The sequence below is a fragment of the Neoarius graeffei genome, chromosome 5 (assembly GCF_027579695.1).
Source record: "Neoarius graeffei isolate fNeoGra1 chromosome 5, fNeoGra1.pri, whole genome shotgun sequence".
NCBI lineage: Eukaryota > Metazoa > Chordata > Actinopteri > Siluriformes > Ariidae > Neoarius > Neoarius graeffei.
The window spans coordinates 80,442,971-80,466,788 of NC_083573.1; the positions used below are offsets into that span (position 1 = coordinate 80,442,971).

The window sequence follows — 23,818 nt, forward strand, 5'->3', positions numbered from 1 at the left end:
TTTTCTATGACAGCAGCTCTGACATTCTAAGATATAACATTTTTATATTAACAACTTACACAGGGACTTGTATTGTGGACGCTCTACATAAATGGATTAAAAAACATGTAATTGTTGGTGTGGCAAAGTTTTTTATGAAGAGATTTATTTAGAATTTAGGGAAGGAGTCTCCAGTGCCAGTGCTTTGCAACAATCAGAGGTACACTGTAAACTTTCAGGACAGATGGCTTTGTTGTTGGCAGTTTCTTGATAAACACTGCTTTTTTTTGTCTTATTAACTTCAAGATAGGGATAAAAGGTGAGGCTGGTGACAGAATGACCATTTAAATGTGTTATAATGTAAGTTATAACAGCAATTATCTTGTTTTACAGGCAGTCTACAATTAAACATAACTGTAAATGGATAAAACATAGTTTAGTTAATAAAAATTGTTACCATTTTTTAGCATTGTTGTTAGCATAACAGGCTGTGCTGTTATTGGAAAATAATCAACTTCATGATAGTAACAGTAACTCTTTGGGTCTGGTTCCATCACACCACCCCATTCTTGATTATTTTCCTATAACAGCACGCCCCCAAGCATTTTATTCCTCACATACCTTACCGTACATGACCATCAATGAGTGCCATGGGGAAGCCATGGCCTAATGGGTAGAGAAGCAGCTCTGGGACCAAAAGGTTACCAGTTTGATTCCCTGAACCAGCAGAAATGACTGAAGTGCCCTTGAGCAAAGCATCTAACCCCAGGCTGCTCTGGGTATGTTGTAAGTTGCTCTGGATTAAAGTGTCTGCTAAATGCCTGTAATGTAAAAGTTCAGTGTTTATTGTGATAGTTAAAGAATTTAACATTAATACATGGTAAACTATCACAAATGCCACTCAAGCATAGAAGCCATGTCTGGATTAGCCTTATTGACAATTTCTAATTGTATTCTGTAACTGTTTGACTGTTCACCAATTACTGAACAGTCGGAAAAGCTGAACGTCCTCCTCAGAACTCCTAATATTTCTCTTACATGATTTTCTAACTTTTTCCAAATATACTGTATGTAATAAATAAATAAGTTTGTTCTCATTTTGTAAATGTAGTGGTACAGATTAGGCAGTACTGAGTCGAGTATCAGGCGTTGTGAATTAAAATATGAAAACAATTAGGTGTGAGTGTGTGCGCACGTGCGTGTGTGTGTATATAAGTAAGTAGAAGTCACACATTACTGTTTGAATCTGGAAGGAACAGTTTCAGCAGCTGGGAAAAAAGATTTTAATACTAGAAGATGAAAGATGAGACCAAACAAACAGCAAACACAGATCCAAGATGGATCATTTTTTCATTTACTGTGTTTAAGTGTTAAATAAAAAGCAACTGCTTCAAATTTAGATAAAGTTTTATTGCAGGACTCTGGAATTTGTCTCGGAGTGCTACAGATGCACGTGTGTGCCATGTAGTTTAGTCAGTTGGAATTTGGAAGAGCTAAATAGATACCAGATGACTTTTTAGTTCAGTTAACTTTAACTCTCATGTTTCTACCAAGCTTAATGAAAGAAAGCACATAAATTATAATTATCAATACTGTTAACAAATCAGGGCTGGACATGAATGGTAGTCCAACTGTCCAGGAAAACCAAATGTTTGGTTAAGGCAAGTCAAAAATCCACATCTGCCTGTCTGATGGGACAAGTTGAATATTTGTTGAAAATCACCATTTTTAGAGTAATTATTCATGAGTTACATCAATAAAGTGCCAACAAAACTAGTTAATCACGTCAGTGATCCGGCCATGTTATTGTTTCTGAAATTCCAAAATTCAGCCAAGTGCAGCAGGCACATGTGTAAAAATAACCACATTGTAAAATCTAATTACAGATTATTAGACTCTGAATTCATCAAAATCTGAGAAATGTCGACCAAATACCTCAATAAAATAAATATCTGTGGTGAATCTTCATTTCATTCATTCATTATACTTTTCTTCTGTGTGGTTCACATTAACCATCACAAATGTCGTAAAATAGTTCAGGGGAATTTTACGACAGTGCCGAAGTCGCTTACAGTTTGTTTTCATTCACAACATGATTCTGTCACCCTTATCATGTCCAACTTGCTTCCTTCCAGTTTCATCAATTTAAATTATACTTCAAGTTTTACTGGATTAATCAAGATTTAACTTTATTTCCTCCAGAAGCTTTGAATTTGGGTGAATCTAACTCTTAAAACTGCAGATCAGGTAATGGGTTAGAACAACACATGCACCATAATGGGGCATTGGATAGTTTTTGTTGATTGTTGCAGTTAAAGTTTGAGTTTTATTGAAAAATTATAAATCATTAAAGCATACTGATTATCATAATGATACCTGCTTTTTGATAAACTTTGTTAAGCACTTTCCTTTCATTGAACTAGTAAATACATATTAATAAAAAGGTTATGGTCAGGACAAGTGAGAAATCTTGCTGCTTGTCCGACTTGACAAGTGGATTAAAAAGTTAATGTTGAGCCCTGCCAATCTATATATTCTAAGTACGGTAATATCCAGAATAAACACAGTATCACAGTCTACACTGGTAATATCAGTTTTTAATTCAAGAGCCTTTAATACTTTAATGATTCCTTTGAGTTAAACATGCTTTTATTTAGGTTCCTCTATATGCTTTGAATGGGATCTCTCACTGCACTGATCCAGCACAATGAAAGGCTTATAGAAGGAAAGCAGCTTTGTGTTATCAATTAAATGGTGAGAAGTTCACTTTCTGGTACAATACCATGAGCAATTTAGGGATGGAGATGATATATTAAGTTGTATCTGAGGTCAATGTTTTTTTGCTCATTAGAATAAAAAATGAATTTCTCTTCCTTACAGCTGCATGTAAACCATGACAAGGTCAACTTTAGCTTCAAGTCTTTGGATATGTGTGCTGGAGTAAAGATTTCACATGAATATTAATTAAAGATAGAATTAATGAGAGAACTGCATAATCAGAAAAGCAGTAGCAGAGATCATTTTTCAAATCCTGGCCTTGGACAGAATTTTCTTGCACTATGGCTGAGTAGCACTCAGAATTCCAGGCCTGATTAAGAAAGGAATGACAAACTGTATGGTTAGACAAAAATAATCTAGTGGATAAGTGGATTATTTTTGTATAACTGCATGTTCTAGAGTGTTATTTTGCTTACACCACAACAATCTACCAACAAATATTGCACTTATACTAGAGATTATGTGGCGCATCCATCATACAAGTCCCTATGTACAAACTATTACTACTTAACGATTATTTGCCGAAGGCAAAGTGAATTCACTGAGCCTGAGGAAGATAATTGTTTTAGTACAAATACACGGGTGATTATTTAACAACAATAAAAAAAAATCGTATTAAAAAATTATTTATTTGAAACTTCAGAAGTGGCATGCAATTGTAATAAAGGTGCGGCACAAACTTGCGTCACTTATCTATACCGACTCACATAAAATACTTTGTTTTGAAATCGATAAAATAAATCACAATTCCACCTTACCTTTGAATAGTTTTAGAACAAACTTCATAGCATCTTTAGTGCTTTTATGAACAGCATTTTCTTTCATAATTTGTAATTCTTCCTGACTTACGGTGACAAAGCGATTGGCTGCCATTTTGCCGAGTTGCTCGAAGTGATTATCGAGAAATAGTCTGAATCTCTCGACCAATCAGCGCATGTGATTTCCTATAATCACCTGTGTATGTAAACTAAAGAAACAATGATGTATTAGAAAGAACAGATTAATATTAACATATTGTTCATGTTCCAGTTGGAACTACTCTCTGAGCTGTGCAGATATAAGAAGACCCTCTGACAATCAGATATGTGAACTGAATCACTGTGGTATCGTTAAGGGATTATTTTCCTATAACAGCACATCCAGAAGTGTTTTATTCCTTATACTAGAGAGATTTGCAAACAACTACAATTTTTTATTAATTATATCACCTCATACTGTTAAATTGTGGTACGTCAGCAAAACAGGGTCATTTCTGTTATCATTTACAGTTTAGCTGCTACAAACAGTCACTCTGTTACCAGCTTTTGTATTAAAATGAGCACAATAATATAAGCCTGTAATTTGCTTTGCAGATGGAAGTACTGTCAGAGCTGCTGTAATGAAGTTACAACATTAAAAACAAACATTAAACCTAGGCTAGACGTAAGTTATAGGGAAAAGGAGACAAAGGCGGCCTCGAAACAGCTGGAGGAGAGATGCAGAAAATGAGCTGAGAGGACAGGGATTGAGTTAGGTAGACGTAGGAAGAAGGGCCCAGAATCGTGTGTGCTGGAGAGAGCTCATCGATGGCCTATGCTCTGCAGGGGGCCACGGGCTTAAGTAAGTAAGTAAGTAAGTAAGATGTACGGGTAGGCTGTGTAAAGCAGGTTGTCCTGCTATATTTAGTAGGTTGTGTAAAGTTTATTGGTACTGAAAATGTTTGGGATGTTGTCGGAAGACAGTAATCAATGGATAAAGTGGTTGAAGTGGATTTTTGGAGGATTTGACTGATTTATTTAGCTTAATTTTGTTTACTCATGATATGTTGACGACTGTCATTGTTGCTAAGGTAACAGACACCATCTTTAGGAAGTGAGAATTTATTTGGTCTCCTGATGATTATGGTCAGCTGCTGTCAAATTTGGACAATTTTTCTTCAGTATAAATGAATGCTTTGATTCAAAACTTGTTACTGTCCAATTAAAGCCATAGCAACCAGAATAACATGACATTAACGATGTGTTTTTTTAAATATAAAGAATCCTTGCTCTCCACTGACTGTTTTAAATCTCTTTTGAGAAATCACTCTTGATGTTCAAGCATTAACATGAACAGAATAAAGCTTTTCGACCAAACTCTCTAAAATGCAAATTATAAACATCCTATTAGCAAACACAAACAAAACACATTCTGTCTAAAATCCGTAACAGGAAATGAGACCTGACAGTAAGAGAAAGGTTATGGAGACCTTTTCTGCAATGCAATTTACAGTGCAGCCACAGAGCCAGGGCACAGCAGCATGCCATTGTTTCTGCCAGCTGCTTAGAGCAATGTAACTGATTAGTGGCCTCATCCTGCCTGTCTAGAACAAGAATAAAGGACAGGTAGAATAACAAATTACTTTTAATTTTTTTTATTCGTATACAATACAATTATACAAAACAATCACAATACAACTACACAAAAAAGCAGAATTCAAACACAACACCGAATTTAAAATTAAGTGAAAAACCAAAATTAACAGTAAGGAATAATGTGTATATGGAGATGTCCGTGTGTGTGTGTATGTGTGTGTGAGTATATATAAGGAGTTGTACTGACTTACTGTTGGACCGGGGAGATGGAGGCTGGATCGCAGAGAAGGAGGGTTTCAAAGAAAATGAGTATTATTATCTTTATGTAGGATAATAATAATAAGAGAAATAAGAATAGGGATAAGAATAATTTGATTAACTGACTGATTATACAGATTGCCTGGGCACCCAAGTATGACCATGGTGTCGTCCCTCCCCCGCACAAGATATACCATGATGAGACGGCAGAGGGAAGGCCCTGCGTGCTAACCAGCCCACGGCCCAGGGCCCCCAGCACCCACCCCATGACCCACCACACCTCGACTCCAGACCATCACGCAACACGCCATATTTGTCCTATGTAAGAATGTAAATGGCTATATTGTGGGCTTTCTCTAATGTATTGCATTAAAAGAAGTGTGCACGCAGGGTGAGTCTCTGCCCAGATTTCCCCCTGCATGCTGCAACAACCCTGCATACTCAAAGATAAAATTACTTTTAATTTTTGCAGACCAGCAGTGTTTTTCTGACATAATAATCATACTGTTTAAAACTGTTTCTCCATTGTGTAAAGAGGCCAATTTATAAATGTTGCTTTGTTAAAAAAAAATTAAGCTGTGGGAAAATGATATGGGTGGCACGGTGGTGTAGTGGTTAGCACTGTCGCCTCACAGCAAGAAGGTCCTGGGTTCAAGCCCAGTGGCCAATGAGGGCCTTTCTGTGTGGAGTTTGCATGTTCTCCCCGTGTCTGCGTGGGTTTCCTCCGGGTGCTTTGGTTTCCCCCACAGTCCAAAGACATGCAGGTTAGGCTAACTGGTGCTCTAAACTGACTGTAGGTGTGAATGGTTGTTTGTCTCTATGTGTCAGTCCTGTGATGACCTGGCAACTTGTCCAGGGTGTACCCCGCCTCTCGCCCATAGTCAGCTGGGATAGGCTCCAGCTTGCCTGTGACCCTGTACAGGATAAGTGGTTACAGATAATGGATGGATGGATGGATAATGATATATGTAGCTCGTCTTTTGCAGTGCTAAAATAATCCATACTGTCAATGCCTGCTGCCAAAACTGTCAAATATTTAAGTATTTTCTCAGACAGTTGTATTACATACTTAAGTATATCTTGGATAATAACTGGTAATGCACTTGTCTTATACACTGCAATTAGTGCCTACACTGGCATAGCTGGCCCATTGCTGCTTCCACAAAGATTTTCCCACACATCCTGTCAATTAAGGACACAACGATGCCAACTTCAGCTCCAACATTCAACCAGTATTAAGCCGTCATCGCTGGGATAAACAGGCTGATGGAAAAGGGCCCACACAATGAGGCTCTTGTTAGACACAAGGAAAAAAGACAGCAACAGGCACCGACAGCAGAAATGTTTTGGCAGAACACAGGGGTCCAGGCCCAGCAAGACTACTCTAGGCCTTAAAGGAACACGAAACATTGTACTAAGCAATACAAGACACTAGACTAACGTCACAACCAGCAAACACCAACCTAAATAATAGCCACTTCTTTTAATCCGGTCCACAAAAGAGATAAAAAAGGCATAAATCATGCTATGAATCACAACTATCCTAATTGCATCCTGTGTCTTTTAGCAGGTATACACTGTGCAATTTTGGGCTGTGTCAGATGAAAGATGACCAACGTGGAAGAGACGTGGCAATATCTCTGGTCATGGGTCCAAAACAGTGATCCTACATCACACTGTGAGAGAGGTTCAGAGATGGCTGTCTTGCAACCAAAGATAGCCTGGGATAAAAGTTAGAAACTGAAGATGGCCAGCTCAAAATATGACTGCTGCTATGACCTACATCTTCTACATCCATCAACCAATAGGAATGCAGCATGAAATGATGCACGGACCAATACGACACTGGTGCCAAGGCCATTCTTGCTTAGCTTCACTGTTTACCATTATAGAAGCACAGATGGATGATGCACGCTGATGAAGTTTTATTCTTATACATTGACAAGCATCATCATACAATCTACATACATCAAATTTGATTTTGTACCCAAAATTATTACAGCCCCTCTCGCCCATAGTCAGCTGGGATAGGCTCCAGCTTGCCTGCGACCCTGTAGAACAGGATAAGCGGCTACAGATGATGGATGGATGGATGGATTATTACAGCCATGTCGCACAGTTTGGCTTGCAATAAACTTATATAATTTTTGAAATGTCAGTCTGTAGGCACAATTTGACGCTTCGTGCACGTTCCTTGCTCCTTTGCATTGGCTGCAACAATACTAAGTGATTGATTAAACCTCAGAACAGAAACTTGTTTTAAGGACAGACAGATTACACCAAGCACTTCCTGTTAGTGATAACATGAACTTGTTTTTAAAAATAAGCTTCAATATCAAATTATGAAGATGATAAAGAATCATAACATTTGGTCTATGAATGTGATTCATTTGGTGTTGTTTTTATGATTAGGACTAAAGCTGAACAATATGGACAAATATTGCAGTTATATTGCTTCACACTGCCATCACAGTTACTGTGATGTGCCTTACTTGCATATTGTAGGTTACTGTGATCTCAGTCAACTCGGCACTTTCTCTGTAAGTTATTAAGACAAAAATAAATAATGCAGCCAAGTCTTCCATGCTGAAGACTTTCTCACGGTTCAGAACTTTATTGCTGACACTGGAGACTCTTTGCATAAATTGTCAGTATACATCTCGAACAAAAAACTTCAGCAGGTGAATAATTAGATATTTTCCTTGTTATAAACAGCACAATCCATCTACGAATTATTAGGTTTGGTTATATGGAATGTCTTCTCAGCCCCTATGAAACAGCGATGATTATAGAAACTATTATGCTTTAGAAAGACTACATTAATGTAAACATGTGACTTACCTTGCATGTGGAACTACTGTCAGCGATTCTTTTCTAACAAATTTATTAACACCTTCTGACCAAATTTGAGATTTCAACAGCTGTGACATGATAAAGACAAAGAACAATAAGCTCAGGGTTTGCATGAGTTCTCTAAGCCAGGGCTTTTCAAAGTGTGGGGCGCGCCCCCCCTGGGGGGCGCCAGAGTTCTTCAGGGGGGGCGCAACGTGAGAGACAAAATGGATCGGTTTTTAGTACCTAAAGCTACAGGGAGTGAGGAGACGGCCAAGCAAAAAAAACCCAGAGCCTCCAAGATGTTGCGATTTGCAACTTCAGCGCAAATTCAACCAATCCCCACGAATTCAGGGCGGTGCTGCAATTATATCCAATCACCGCAACTTTCCCGCAAATTTGACCAATTGTTGGCGTCATCTTGAGGCGACATCGACAAACTACCTTCCGCCTTACTTCTGGATGTCTATGTTCAAGAGAAGCAGCATGCGCGCAGTGTTGCCAGATTGGAGGTTTCAAGTGCATTTTGGCGGGTTTTGAACATATTTTGGACTGGAAAACGTCAGCAGTATCTGGCAACATTGCATGATGTGCGAGTCAGTGTTTCTGTAGGCTTAAATTCTGTTACTGAAAGTGTGTTATGTTTACAGTGAAGGACTGTGTGCACTTTATTTTTTTACTTAATACAAGAAATTAATGGATGCCAACATTTTTGCCAAAATGGTATTTTATTTTCCATTGTTTAGGCAGCTTCAGCATCATACTGTGAGATTCTGTTCAAATTGTTTTTTTTTCCTTCTATGAAGCCTGAGCCATTTATTTTATTAGTTTATAATTATTGTTTAATTTAGTCTTCAGGAGAAACTGCCTGCACACGGTACTAGTATTAATAGTTTTTTTTTCTTACATGAAAGCTGAGGCATTTATATTATATTTTAAGGTAACTTCATGTTGTGCTGTGAGGTTCTCTGCACTTTAACTTTTGAACCAACAGTAGCATTTGGATAAGTAAAGCCTATTTTTCTGCATTTTTGTAGTCCTGGTAATCTTTTATATTAGTAAAGTTGTTTATAGGACCATTTCTCAGTGTCTTTGTTTTTTAATCAATAGTTTTTCAGTAATAACTTAATATTTAACATCTCATCTCATTATCTCTAGCCGCTTTATCCTTCTACAGGGTCGCAGGCAAGCTGGAGCCTATCCCAGCTGACTATGGGCGAAAGGCGGGGTACACCCTGGACAAGTCGCCAGGTCATCACAGGGCTGACACATAGACACAGACAACCATTCACACTCACATTCACACCTACGGTCAATTTAGAGTCACCAGTTAACCTAACCTGCATGTCTTTGGACTGTGGGGGAAACCGGAGTACCCGGAGGAAACCCACGCGGACACGGGGAGAACATGCAAACTCCACACAGAAAGGCCCTCGCCAGCCACGGGGCTCGAACCCAGGACCTTCTTGCTGTGAGGCGACAGCGCTAACCACTACACCACCGTGCCGCCCTAATATTTAACATATCACTCAATTTTAATCACAAAAAGAGAAAATCGCAACAATTTCTCGCAACTTTCACTTCCTCCCGCAATGTAATCGCAACAAAAACCTAAACACCACAACTTTCATCGCAATTTTTTTGGAAACCCCCGCAACAGCAGACATTTTAGCCCGCAACAATCACAAAAAAGGCCCGCGGAATCCTGGGGGAACTGGAAAAAGAAGGAGGTATGACCACAATTATTTAAAGTTTGGATTTTCATGGACTGGATCTGAAGATGCTCCACTGCCACAGTGTGTTGTCTGCCAAGAGGTGCTAGCTAACGATGCTATGAGATGTTTAAAATGTGTAAAACAAGATGTTTTAAAAAGCACAGATGTTTAAAATGTGAAAAAGAAAAAAATAATGTGTAAAACAACCATTTTTTTTTAAATACGAATGGAACATTAAGTATAGCAACAACAAAAATTGTAAGGGGGGGGGGGGGGGGGCGCTGTTGTTTATTTGCTCTCCGAGGGGGGGCTGACTCTCCCACACTTTGAAAACCCCTGCTCTAAGCTGTCATTGGTTAATCAAAGGAAAAAGACTTCAGCTTTGTCCAGTCCCCCAGTTATGACATTTTCATCCTGTAATGTCATTTTCTTAAATGATATATTTTGAGTAAAATGGTGAATTATTGGATGACACAGTGATGCAGTGGTTAGCAGTGTTGCCTCATGGCAAGAAGGTTCTGGGTTCAAGTCTTATGGCCAAATGGGCCTTTCTATGTGAAGTTTGCTGTTCTCCCCATGCCATGGGTTTCCTATGGGTGCTCTGGTTTCCTTCCACAGTCCAAAAACATGCAGATTAGGTCAACTGGCTACTTTAAATTGCCAATAAGTGTAAATGGTAGTTTGTCTCTGTGTTAGTCCTGTGACAGACTGGTGACCTGCCCAGGGTGTAATCCTAAAATCAGCTGGGACTGACTCCTGCTCATCCACAACCCTGACAGATAATCAGTATAGATGATGGATGGCGAATTATCATTTAGGTTATCTTTTTAAAAATAAAATTAACACTGTACTGTAGTGACTCAAGGCTGATATTTTAAAGCCATACTACCAAAACAAATTTATTGTGTAGAGATAAATGAAAAGAGAGTGACAGATTCATAAAATACGCCATTGTTCGTGAGCTCCTCTTTGTCCTATTGCAATATGCAATACACACTAGCGAGCAGTGGGCCAAACACAGCTTTATACTACTCTAGGAGAGCAGACTCTCACCTAAATATATGAAACTATAACTGCAGAATTCCCTAAACCTTCCGAAAGTTCTCTTTCTGCTCTACTGTTACAGAAGCCAGTGGCAAGAACATGATTGAAGTCATAGCTCACCCATCCTTAGAGAACTGCAATCACTGCAAACATGGATATTCCTGCACTTCAGCAGATGATTCTGGGAAGTTTTTTCTCCACACTTCTCATTTTTTGCTTTCGCAACACACCCCATCAGTGCACAATAGGGAAATTGGTCAGTTTCCAGCACTCCCACAGCTGATTCCATTAGCAAACAAAAACAGACCAAAGAGAGCAATTTCACCCTGCCCAGCAGTGGCACCAGATTACTGAGAGACTCATCACTAATCCTCTCAAAAGAATTTTTTCACAGATTAGTGCACATTGCCTGCAGTATTACAGCCCTTTGCTCAAAGCCATGACCACTTTAGCGCAAAGTCAAACCACAGAAACAGGAGTGTAGGCCCCACTTAATAAAAGACAAAGAGAAACTAGCTCAGGTGAAGTGTGACAATACAAAGCCTGACATATTTCAGATTGCTATGAATATTCTACTGTAGTATTTTGCTCCTATGCAGAATCATACTGCTGCCATTCAATAATAATAATAATAATAATAATAATAATAATAATCAACATCTGATTATTCTGAAATCTGTATCTCATTGTTATGAGAAAAGCATCTAGCTGCGATAAGAAAATAGCCCATTATGAAATTTTTACTAATTCTCTCAACTGTGTCATTGGTAACCATGTAGGTTACAATCAGTACATTTACATTCACACTAATATTCCACTATTATTCTGAATATGACAACATTCTGAATTTGTTCATGTAAACAGCATATTCCATTTAGATATTCTGAATTTAGCATCTTCTGATTAAGATATATGGGCAACCTTATTCAGGTTTTCAGAGCATTCTTTGGACATGTATGCAACACATTTGGAATATGCAAAAATATTGGGATTTTTTATTTATTTATTCATTCGTTCATTCATTCATGGTGACACAGAACCTCTTGCCTATCTATGGTCAGCTCTGTGCATTTTACACAAACCAACTAAACAATCAGAGTATTCATGGGTGCATGTAAGTGAGAATGTTAGTCTTATATTAATTTTCATTAGCCATGTAAGCAGCTTAGTAGGAATATGGGCAAAAAAATTGAATATTCTCTGCATGTAAATGTAGTGATTGTGAAAACAAGATCAGTTATGTTGTTTAAACAGATTTATCTCAAAATAACATGAAGTTGTGGTTTTGTTGTAATAACAAGATGTGTTCTTGTAGTAACAAGGTTTTCTTATAATAACAAGATACTGATAAGAATTTTTTTTCTGACGTGGCAGCAACACACTGTCATAGTTTCTTGCAACTGGTTTTATATAGCTGCCAGTCAGTGTTTTTGTAACATGTTGTATTTTTAGGATTGCCAATAAAAGGGGACACCTCTTCTGCTGGTGTGATTGGTATTCATAACATAGCGAAGCTCTGTTTCATGAAGCTATGAGACCGATCAAAATTCAGTTATCACATTAATCAAAGACTCACGTTTCAATTTGGCAACGTCAATTATTCATGAAAGTAGTCAATGATTTAAACACATGCTGCATGCTAATATGATTATTACAGCACTGAAATTTGAGAGCGCGTATGCAAGGTCTCCAAACTATTTACTTCATGGCTGACTGAACTAAACAATGGCTGTGTGACAGGAGCAGTAGATAAAACACACAAGAAGGTCAAACAGAGAAATGCTCCAGGCTCTGTTTCACAGTACACACACAAACACACACACACGGAGGCAAACACAGTACACCATCCTCTTCAAACATATTAAGAAAGACTTTGCATTAACTGACCAATATTGACATATACTAGCCTTAAATGCTCCATTGTTTGCTGATTAAAGGTTCTTATTGGTTGGAGGACAATATTTATTCAAGTAATAGCAGTCAAAATGGATCTCCTGGGCTTTTTTTTAAGTTTGTTGAACAGCATATGTTAATCCAAACACAAAGCAAAGACAGTTGAGCACTGAGAGTGAGAAGTAAGAAGCCAGGGAAAATGAGGAAGAGAATGAGGAAGGAAGCTCGAGAGTTCACTAAGCATGAGCCAAAAACATTAGGCCAATACTTTTGCCTTAATAAATATGCACTTACAGATCAGACAGAGCAAGTAGTTGTATCGTGCTCAATAAGAAATACTGTAAGACCAATAAAACATCTCATTCTCATTATCTCTAGCCACTTTATCCTTCTACAGGGTCGCTGGCAAGCTGGAGCCTATCCCAGCTGACTACGGGCGAAAGGCGGGGTACACCCTGGACCTAGTCACCAGGTCATCACAGGGCTGACACATAGACACAGACAACCATTCACACTCACATTCACACCTACGGTCAATTTAGAGTCACCAGTTAACCTAACCTGCATGTCTTTGGACTGTGGGGGAAACCGGAGCACCCGGAGGAAACCCATGCGGACACGGGGAGAACATGCAAACTCCACACAGAAAGGCCCTCGCCGGCCACGGGGCTCGAACCCAGGACCTTCTTGCTGTGAGGCGACAGCGCTAACCACTACACCACCGTGCCGCCCCCAATAAAACATCTCTTAAAAAAAAAACAGCCTCAGTACTGCATTACATTAGCTCCATTACCAAATGCATTTTGTCACAGAAATTAGAATTCTGAACGAAAACACACACACATGGCACTTTAGTGTTGCAGAATCAACTAAACAGTCGTTTAAGTATGGAACAACACACAGTGGATTGTGCTGTTATATTAATCAGAGTCATACCACCCTGAAGTGGATTATTTTCCTAAAACAGCGCATGTGCTACTCCTCTTATACCACAGCAATTTGCCAATGACTACAATTTTTTACTTCATAAAGAATCAAGCATTTTAACTGTTTATTGTTACAGTAATGTTTTGGAAAGTCGATGTAAGTTCCTGTTATCACTTAAGTTGTAGCATATACAGTATAAACAACCGTTCCCTCACCAACCTCTTGTTTTTCTCTCTCGAAGTTAATAAGATACCAACATGTACCTTGTCATTTTACCAAGAAATCGGAAAGCCTCCCATGAAGACTCCCCGAGTGGAAAATTCACTCTTTCCATAAACATTACATACACGTCTCCTAATAGAAAATGTCACCATCAATGATTACACATTTTCTTCGTTAACTAACAACATTTTTTAAAAACCTGTTTATTATTCACCTCAGATTATGTAGAGTGTCTGCCATGCATGTCCCTTTGAATTATCTGTTACTCTCAAGACAAGAACTTGTGCATTCATATAAATCTGGTATTTAAGTTTCAGCCAGAATTACTGTTAGGGACACTGTTATAGAAAATTAATCAACAACTTCTGATTCAAGAATCCAGCAGCACTGTGGTATAATGATGTATATAGAATAGTGTACATTTTTACTATTAATATTAAACTTCATATTCATCACAAGTTTTTAGAGGCCCATATTTTGCTCTTTTATGGTCTTGTGTATTTTTATGTACAAAAAAGACACTGTTAATTCTATTACATAAGTAGAACCCTCTGTTAAAGTTGTAGAATTAAATATAATGTTTTTCTTATTGTACCGATAAAACCAATATGAAAATAAAGTATCTTATGACTGAAAGAATTATTTACTAACTCTTCCACAGCACTTGAAAAATTTTCAAAATTATTTGAAACAATCCAGAAGATAAATAAAGCCATATTCTCCACATATACAGCCTTACATTTATTTATTTATTTATTGCAGCCAGGGTCTCATAAAACCAAAGGGTATGACAATAAACCAGCTGCACTGCAAATATTAAAGCAGGCCATTTCAGAAGGGTAAATTCATAACTTTGTTATTTTGTGTTATTATTTTTTACTTGAGGGGTGCAGTAACCTTTTCCTCGGCAAAAATCAGATCTTCTTCCAACACCTTTACACCATGATGAACAGTGACGTTATAGTATTATGCTTTACACAGACGTGACGTGGCTCGCTAGGCAATGTGATTCAGGAAAGCTAATCTCACTCACAGAGAGACCAAATGTCCAGCGAATCTAAGCTAATATTGCTAACATTTGAAAGCTAGACAGTATAAGGGAATTTTGCTCATGGCAAATCTCAAATAATGCATGATGCTTTGTGAAATAAGACTGCCAGCATGAGTTTATAAATACCTCTGCAAAATCCCTGAAAATTGTCAGTTCCAAAACTAGGCAAAGATTCAAAAAAGCAAGAAGCTTACACATTTCTAGCATTGGAAACTATTAAGCTGTAGACATACAAAAATAGGTAACAGATAAATAAACTGATACATACACATACCATTAACTTTAATAGGAACAGCTGTACATTTGCTCGTTTATACAATTATTGAATCAGCCAATCATGTGGCAGCAGAACAAAGCATAAAATCATGCAGATACCAGTCAAGAGTTTCACATCAACCATCAGTATGGGGGAATAATGTGATCTCTGTGACTTTCACTGCGGCATGGTTGCTGGTGCCAGATGGGCTAGTTTCAGTATTTCAGAAACTGCTGATCTCCTGGGGCTTTCACATACAACAGTCTCTAGAGTTTTTACAGAATGGTGCAAAAAAAAATTTCTAAATGTAAATACTACCTTGACTATTACGTAGTGCAATACCATGAGTATTGATGGTATTTAGCATATTACTAATGGTTCAGTCATTGCTCTCTCAATCCATTTTTAAATATCATCTTCCACAGTTTCCTTAGACTGCCATAAAAGCTCTCATGCATTGTCTGCATCATGCATTGGTACTAAGAAGGACATGATATATTTCCATACCATTTTGACCTCTAATAACCACACTGAATACAATATGTTTTAATTGAACTCTAATAGCTAGACTGGCCAAGAACACATTGGCTTTATGCTACTTTTCTCCATCCTGAGAGCATCTCTGCAAAGTCCACAGGTTTACTTCATGTGAGGGTTCTTTTTTGTGGGAGTCATTGTGGGATTTTTTTTACCCATTTCTATTCTTTGCTCCGTGGAATGTGTGAAAATGAATAATGATTTCACAGGAATGTGAAATGCAGATGTTCACAGTATGTGCTATTTCAGAAGCAGACTCCTGAGCTAATAAAGTCTGTGATGCACTTGTGTCTACCCATTTTAAGATCTTTTCACCATGGACAGGGATATACATTAATATACTGCATACATAGTGATGGAAAATTAACAGACCACTTTTAAACTTATTCTCACACACACACACACACACACACACACACACACACACACACACACACACACTGATCATCCAAAACATTATGACCACTGACAGATCAAGTGAATAACATTATCTCATTACAATGGCACCTGTCAAGGAGTGGGATATATTACACCGCAAGAGAACAGTCAATTCTTGAAGTGTCTTGGAAGCAGGAAAAATGGGCTAGTGTAAGGATCTGAGCGACTTTGACAAGGGCCAAATTGTGATGACTAGATGACCGAGTCTGAGCATCTCCAAAATGGCACATTTTGTGGGGTGTTCCTGGTATGCAGTGATTAGTACCGACCAAAAGTGAGCCAAGGAAGGACAACCAGTGAACCAGTGACAGGGTCATGGGTGCCCAAGGCTCACTGATACACATGGGGAGCAAAGGCCAGCCTGTCAGCTCTGATCCCACAGGAAAAAAAAATGCTGGCTATGATAGAAAGGGGTCAGAATACACAGTGCATTGCAGCTTGCTGTGTATGGGGCTACATAGCTGCACACCAGTCAGAGTGCCCATGCTGACCCTGTCCACCACCAAAAACGTCAACAATGAGCATGTGAGCATCAGAACTAGACTATGTAGCAATGGAAGAAGGTGGCCTGCTCTAAAGAATCACATTTTCTTTTACATCATATGGACAGCCAGCTGCATATGCATTACTTATGCCCAGGTCAGATGGCAGAAAGACGCATACTGCGACCTGCAATCTGTCAGGTGGCGACTGATTGCAGGTGGACGCAGGCGTTTTGCGTCAAATCCTTCGTTATGGTCAGATGTATTGCAAGACACAGAGTTTTTAAGCTGTTACAACAGTAGGCAACCAGTCGGAAGCAGACGCAGCTAGACGCTGGTTGACGCAGCACACAGAAAACCTTTAAAAAATATAAAGCCATAAGACTGCTCGCGGGCGGCACGGTGGTGTAGTGGTTAGCGCTGTCGCCTCACAGCAAGAAGGTCCGGGTTCGAGCCCCGTGACCGGTGAGGGCCTTTCTGTGCGGAGTTTGCATGTTCTCCCCGTGTCCGTGTGGGTTTCCTCCGAGTGCTCTGGTTTCCCCCACAGTCCAAAGACATGCAGGTTAGGTTAACTGGTGACTCTGAATTGACTGTAGGTGTGAGTGTGAATGGTTGTCTGTGTCTATGTGTCAGCCCTGTGATGACCTGGCGACTTGTCCAGGGTGTACCCCGCCTTTCGCCCGTAGTCAGCTGGGATAGGCTCCAGCTTGCCTGCAACCCTGTAGAACAGGATAAAGCGGCTAGAGATAATGAGATGAGATGAGATGAGATGAGATGAGATGAGATGAGATGAGATGAGAAGACTGCTCGCAGGTTGTTGTAAACTATTTGCAGGTGCAGTCTGCATCTACCTGCAATGCATTGCAGCCATCTCTAAAGACTTGTCTTCCCCTGCATCAGCCTGCGTCTAGCTGCCACTACCTGCTTCACCCTGCGATTGGTCGCTCAAGCGTTGCACGACCACCTGCCTCTACATGCGTCAACCTGCTATTTGCACCGTCTGGAAGCGAATTGCAGCTGAAATGTGAACAGATCATGATCCACTTGCGTCAACCTGCCTCTACTAAAGACCCTCTGCAACTGGGCAATTCCATGTAAATGTCAACCTCACCATGCAAAAATAAAGCAACATGTAATACATCAAAACCACTCCCAGAGATATCACCTAGGCCTGTATTTTACAGATGTGAATAAGTTGAACCAATTTGTAACCAACCTAATATGTCACTGTCAGTCTTTCTTTCTTATAATGCAAAACCCAAGCTAAAATCAACTTTGATCATGTACAATTCTATATTATTGCCACAAGCCACAGAAATGTATGCTAAAAGCCACAAAACAGCAAAACAATAGCCATCCTAAATATTATTTAAGAACTTTGATAGTTTTAGCTGATATTTAGAGAGTTTTTCAAAGGGTTATGGTGGTTAAATTGCTGATTTTCTAAACATATGCCATGTCTATTTCAGACGCGTCACATCCATAACGAAATTTCGTCACATCCATAACGCTGACTTTTCCTTCCGAAACTCTGCATGAAATACAAAATATTTTAAACAAAGATTTTTTAATATTCACCTTGGACCCCTCTATCAAATGGATATCTCCATTTCGACATTAGGTTTACGATTTCACAGAGTTTGATAAAAATGTACAGTCACCGAAGAAAAGTGATACTTTTTCTGTCACATCCATAACGCATCTTTTATTGGCATTTTCTGGCATGCCCTAGATGTACTATGGGAATTGTTCTTGTTCTATCACTTCTCCAGTATGGTACAGCCTTAAAATATGCAACACCTGTTTAAATACTGGGAGACAATAAAACATGCACTGGGTCATTTGTTGCCATTTTGAGTTCAGGTGTCACGTCCATAACGCTGGAATTGCTCAACTCTGCCATTATCTGCGTCGTTGTGCGTCAACACAAGACCAGTCTTGCGTCTACCTGCGATTTTGTTATCACAGGTAGACACAAGTGGTTGAAAACTAGTTGTAGCCTGCCGTCTGACCTGGGCATTGCATGGCACCAGGATACACTATGGAAAGAAGGCAAACTGGTGGAGTCAGTGTGATGCTCTGGGAAATGTTCTGCTGGGAAACTTTGGGTCCTGGCATTCAGGTGGATGTTACTTTGGCACAAACCACCTACCTAAACATTGCTGCAAGTAAACCCCTTCATGGCAACTGTATTTCCTAATGATGGTGGTCTCTTTCAGCAGGATAATGTGCCCTGCTACACTGCTCAGGAATGGCTTTTGGAACATGACAAAGAGTTCAGGGTGTTCACTTGGCCTCCTTATTCCCCAAATCTCAATCATTACATTACAGGCATTTAGCAGACACTCTTATCCAGAGCAACATACCCAGAGCAGCCTGGGGAGCAGTTGGGTGTTATGTGCCTTACTCAAGGGCACTTCAGCCGGTCCAGGGAATTGAACCGGTGACCTTTTGGTCCCAAAACTGCTTCTCTAACCAACAGGCCAGGGGTTCCCCAGATTGAGCATCTGTAGCATTGGATCAGATCAAGCATCGGATAGTGCATCTGCAGGACGTGCTGGACAAACAAGTCTGATCCATGGAGGCCCCACCTCACAACTTACAAGCCTTAAAGGATCTACTGCTAACATCTTGGTTACCACAGAGCACATTCAGAGGTCTTGTGGAGTCCATATCTCCATAAGTCAGAGTTTTTTGGCAGCACAAGGGGAGCCTATACATCTGATTTTAATGTTATGATCGGTGCGTGTGTGCATATATATATATATATATATATATATATATATAAAAGTTATTGAAATGTATAAAAGCAATATTCCTCAAAGGAAGATATGAAGGGATTTGGATATTTCACCCTCTACAGTGCACAATATCATGAAACAATTCAAGGTATCTGGAGGGATTCTGGTGTGGAAAGGGCAAAGGCACAAGCGTAAGCTGAACACCTCTGATCTCCAGTCCCTCAGACAGCACTGCATCAAGAACTGTTATTCATCTATGACTGATATAACCACATGGGCTCAGGATTACTTTGGCAAAAACTTTGCCAAGCACTACAATACCTGGTTACATCCACAAATGGCAGTTAAAACTTTAATGTGCAAAAAGGAAGCTTTATGTTAATTGTGTCTAGAAGTGCTGTTGATTTCTCTGGGTGCAGAAGCATCTGGGATGGACCATCACACAGTGGAAATGTGTATTGTGGTCAGATGAATCAGTATTCCAGACCTTTTTTGGAAGAAATGGACAAAGTGTGCTCCAGACCAAAAATGAAAAGAATCATTCATACCATTACCAGCAACAAGTCCAAAACCCAGGGTCTGTCACAGTATGGAGTCGTGTCAGTGAGCATGGCCAGAAAGTAACTTACACTCCTGAGATGGTAGCATGAAAGCAGAAAAGTGCATTGAGATTTTGGAGCAACATATGTTGCCTTCAAGACGAAATCTATTCCAGGGATATTTCAACAAGACAATGCAAAACCACATTCTGCACACATTGCAAAGGAATAGCTGTGGACGAAGAGGGTGTCTGTCCTCTCTGTCCCCAATAGAGAATGTGTGGCGAATTTTGAAATGAAAAATATGACAATGATGACCCCGTACTCTTTCATACCTTCAGACCTGTTTGCAGGAAGAATGGGGCAAAATAACACTGAAACACTTGGTTTCTTCAGTCCCTAAGCATATTTTAAGTGTTGTGAGAAGGAATGGAAACATTACAAAGTAGTGAATCATATATATACATTTACCACTTTGTAATGTTGCCATTCCTTCTCACAACACTTAAAATATGTTTAGGGACTGAAGAAACCAAGTGTTTCAGTGTTATCTTGCCCCATTCTTCCTGCAAACAGGTCTGAAGGTATGAAAGAGTACAGGGTCATCATTGTCATATTTTTCATTTCAAAATTTGCCACACATTCTCTATTGGGGACAGAGAGGACAGACACCCTCTTCTTCCACAGCTATTCCTTTGCAATGTGTGCAGAATGTGGTTTTGCATTGTCTTGTTGAAATATCCCTGGAAAAGATGTCATCTTGAAGGCAAAATATGTTGCTCCAAAATCTCAATGTACTTTTCTGCATTAATGCTGGCATATGCATATATATATATATATATATATATATATATATATATATATATATATATACTGTGGTGTAGTGGTTAGCGCTGTCGCCTCACAGCAAGAAGGTCCTGGGTTCGAGCCCCGGGGCCGGCGAGGGCCTTTCTGTGCGGAGTTTGCATGTTCTCCCCGTGTCCGCGTGGGTTTCCTCCGGGTGCTCCGGTTTCCCCCACAGTCCAAAGACATGCAGGTTAGGTTAACTGGTGACTCTAAATTGACCGTAGGTGTGAGTGTGAATGGTTGTCTGTGTCTATGTGTCAGCCCTGTGATGACCTGGCGACTTGTCCAGGGTGTACCCCGCCTTTCGCCCATAGTCAGCTGGGATAGGCTCCAGCTTGTCTGCGACCCTGTAGAAGGATAAAGCGGCTAGAGATAATGAGATGATATATATATATATATATATATATATATATAAAATACAGATTTTCTTAGAACAATCAAGTCCAAAGGAGACAAGTCAGAGGAACTATTCAGAAGGAAACAATGACTCATACAAGTAAAATGCAGCAGTGTGCTCTACTTTTCGAGACAATTAAATATAACCGTCACATAAGCACTTCACAGCAGCTCCATTTTTTACAAAAAGCTATTCATTCTGAATTTTGGATGATCCTTATCTGCAACACTAAGTGACATTTAGATTTGTATCTACAGCTCTGTTTAAACAAAGCTGAAATGCAGTAATATTATGAAGATATTACTGTAGATGATGGATACAGTATCATCAGTGTTATCTGCTCATGTTACAGAGCCTACAGGATCATGAAACAATGTCTCATTGAGCACAAAGTTCTGTTAGGTACAGTATAACTGCCATGTGGGCACATTTTCATCATTATAGCCAACTAGTTCAGCTTGGCTACTAACCCCATTCACTCGTGAATATACCCTCTCAGAAACAAAGAGTACAATAAATGTAACTGATATGGTACCTTTCAGAGTACACCTTTTGTGGCCTTAGGACAAAGCTACACAATATTATACAGTATGTATGCCATTATTCTATATATCTTACCTAAAAATGCATTTACTGAAATAGCTAATTTCCAGTCAATTACGCACCTTAAATCAGGTTTAAAGTTTACGTTATCGGCTATCCATATTTCTCGGTGAAATATAAAGGTATAAAAAGATGAAGGTACCACGCCATTGATAAGGAAAGGTACAGTTTTGTACTCTTTTGTATGACAGGTCCTGACCTGGATTGCGTCATTCAGGTAAAGTTGAAATAATAGCCAGCTATTATGGAACATAGTGGAGATCTCATCTCATCTCATTATCTGTAACCGCTTTATCCGGTTCTACAGGGTCGCAGGCAAGCTGGAGCCTATCCCAGCTGACTACGGGCGAAAGGCGGGGTACACCCTGGACAAGTCGCCAGGTCATCACAGGGCTGACACATAGACACAGACAACCATTCACACTCACGGTCAATTTAGAGTCACCAGTTAACCTAACCTGCATGACTTTGGACTGTGGGGGGAAACCGGAGCACCCAGAGGAAACCCACGGGGAGAACATGCAAACTCCGCACAGAAAGGCCCTCGCCGGCCACGGGGCTCGAACCCGGACCTTCTTGCTGTGAGCTGACAGTGCTAACCACTACACCACCATGCTGCCCCCATAGTGAAGATCTCATCTCATCTCATTATCTCTAGCCGCTTTATCCTTCTACAGGGTCGCAGGCAAGCTGGAGCCTATCCCAGCTGACTACGGGCGAAAGGCAGGGTACACCCTGGACAAGTCGCCAGGTCATCACAGGGCTGACACATAGACACAGACAACCATTCACACTCACATTCACACCTACGGTCAATTTAGAGTCACCAGTTAACCTAACCTGCATGTCTTTGGACTGTGGGGGAAACCGGAGCACCCGGAGGAAACCCACGCGGACACGGGGAGAACATGCAAACTCCACACAGAAAGGCCCTCGCCGGCCCCGGGGCTCGAACCCGGACCTTCTTGCTGTGAGCTGACAGTGCTAACCACTACACCACCGTGCCGCCCCCATAGTGAAGATGTCTTACTTAAATATGATGAAGACTGTAATGCAAGCTTAATGAGGTTGTTGATAAACAATAATAAAGTTAAGAATGAAAACATCTGTGAATGAATTAGACTAGTCTCACAACTAAGCTGTAAATATGTCAAATAAAAGCAAAATAAATGTGTGTGTGTGAGAGAGAGAGAGAGAGAGAGAGACAGAGAGAGAGACAGAGAGATAAAATGCCAGTAGTTGTATTTGTTATGACTTGACACTAAGCAGAAACACAAAGGATTTGTGATAAATTTAGGCTCATGTTTGTGGAAATTATATATATATATATATATATATATATATATATATATATATATATATATATATATATATAAAGACATCTTCTAAAGCAACTCACCTCTATAAAGAGCCAGAGCATCAGTAAAGCACCCACTCCATGCTGCTTCATCTTTCCTCGCTTAATTTTGGCACGCGAGCACAAAAAAACCCAGAGATACAATTTCCGGTCACCACGAAGCTTTCATGGCAGATCTGTGTTTATGGTCAGAGCGTAAAGAAAGATCCTTTCACTCCATGGTGGCTTCTGGCTGCAACACAAAGCGCTAGTCGAGGCTCGGCGTGTATCCGTAGCGCCTACTGTCAATGCGGGACACACACTCTCTCTCTCTCTCTCTCTCTCTCTCTCACAGCGCCACTCTTTCACACTGAAGTCTCTCAAACGAGACTGGAACATATACCCAACCCAGATGAGCAGAAAGATTGCAATATACTTGTTTTTCAGGCGCAGTTTGGATTTCTTGTTGCCCACAGGGTCGCACGAAGCAGCCTCCGCAATCCCACGCCTCTTAAATCACTGCACACACACACACACTACAGAGTGCACTGAAGTGCAAATAGCTTCCCACTGTCAATGTAATGAATGATCAGGAAATCAGTGCAGGCCTA

At 39.8% G+C, this 23,818-nt stretch overlaps 1 protein-coding gene across 1 annotated transcript in view; it reads right to left on the bottom strand.

Annotated features, from left to right (window-relative positions):
- The window catches only part of vopp1b (VOPP1 WW domain binding protein b), a 100,881-nt gene extending 77,387 nt beyond the window's left edge, over window positions 1–23,494 (bottom strand). Inside the window, exon 1 of the mRNA XM_060920710.1 lies at window positions 23,271–23,494. Within this exon, the coding sequence (XP_060776693.1) occupies window positions 23,271–23,321 (51 nt within the window). The 5' untranslated portion in view covers window positions 23,322–23,494. The remainder of the gene's footprint in view (window positions 1–23,270) is intronic.
- Between the last annotated feature and the right edge of the window lie 324 nt (window positions 23,495–23,818).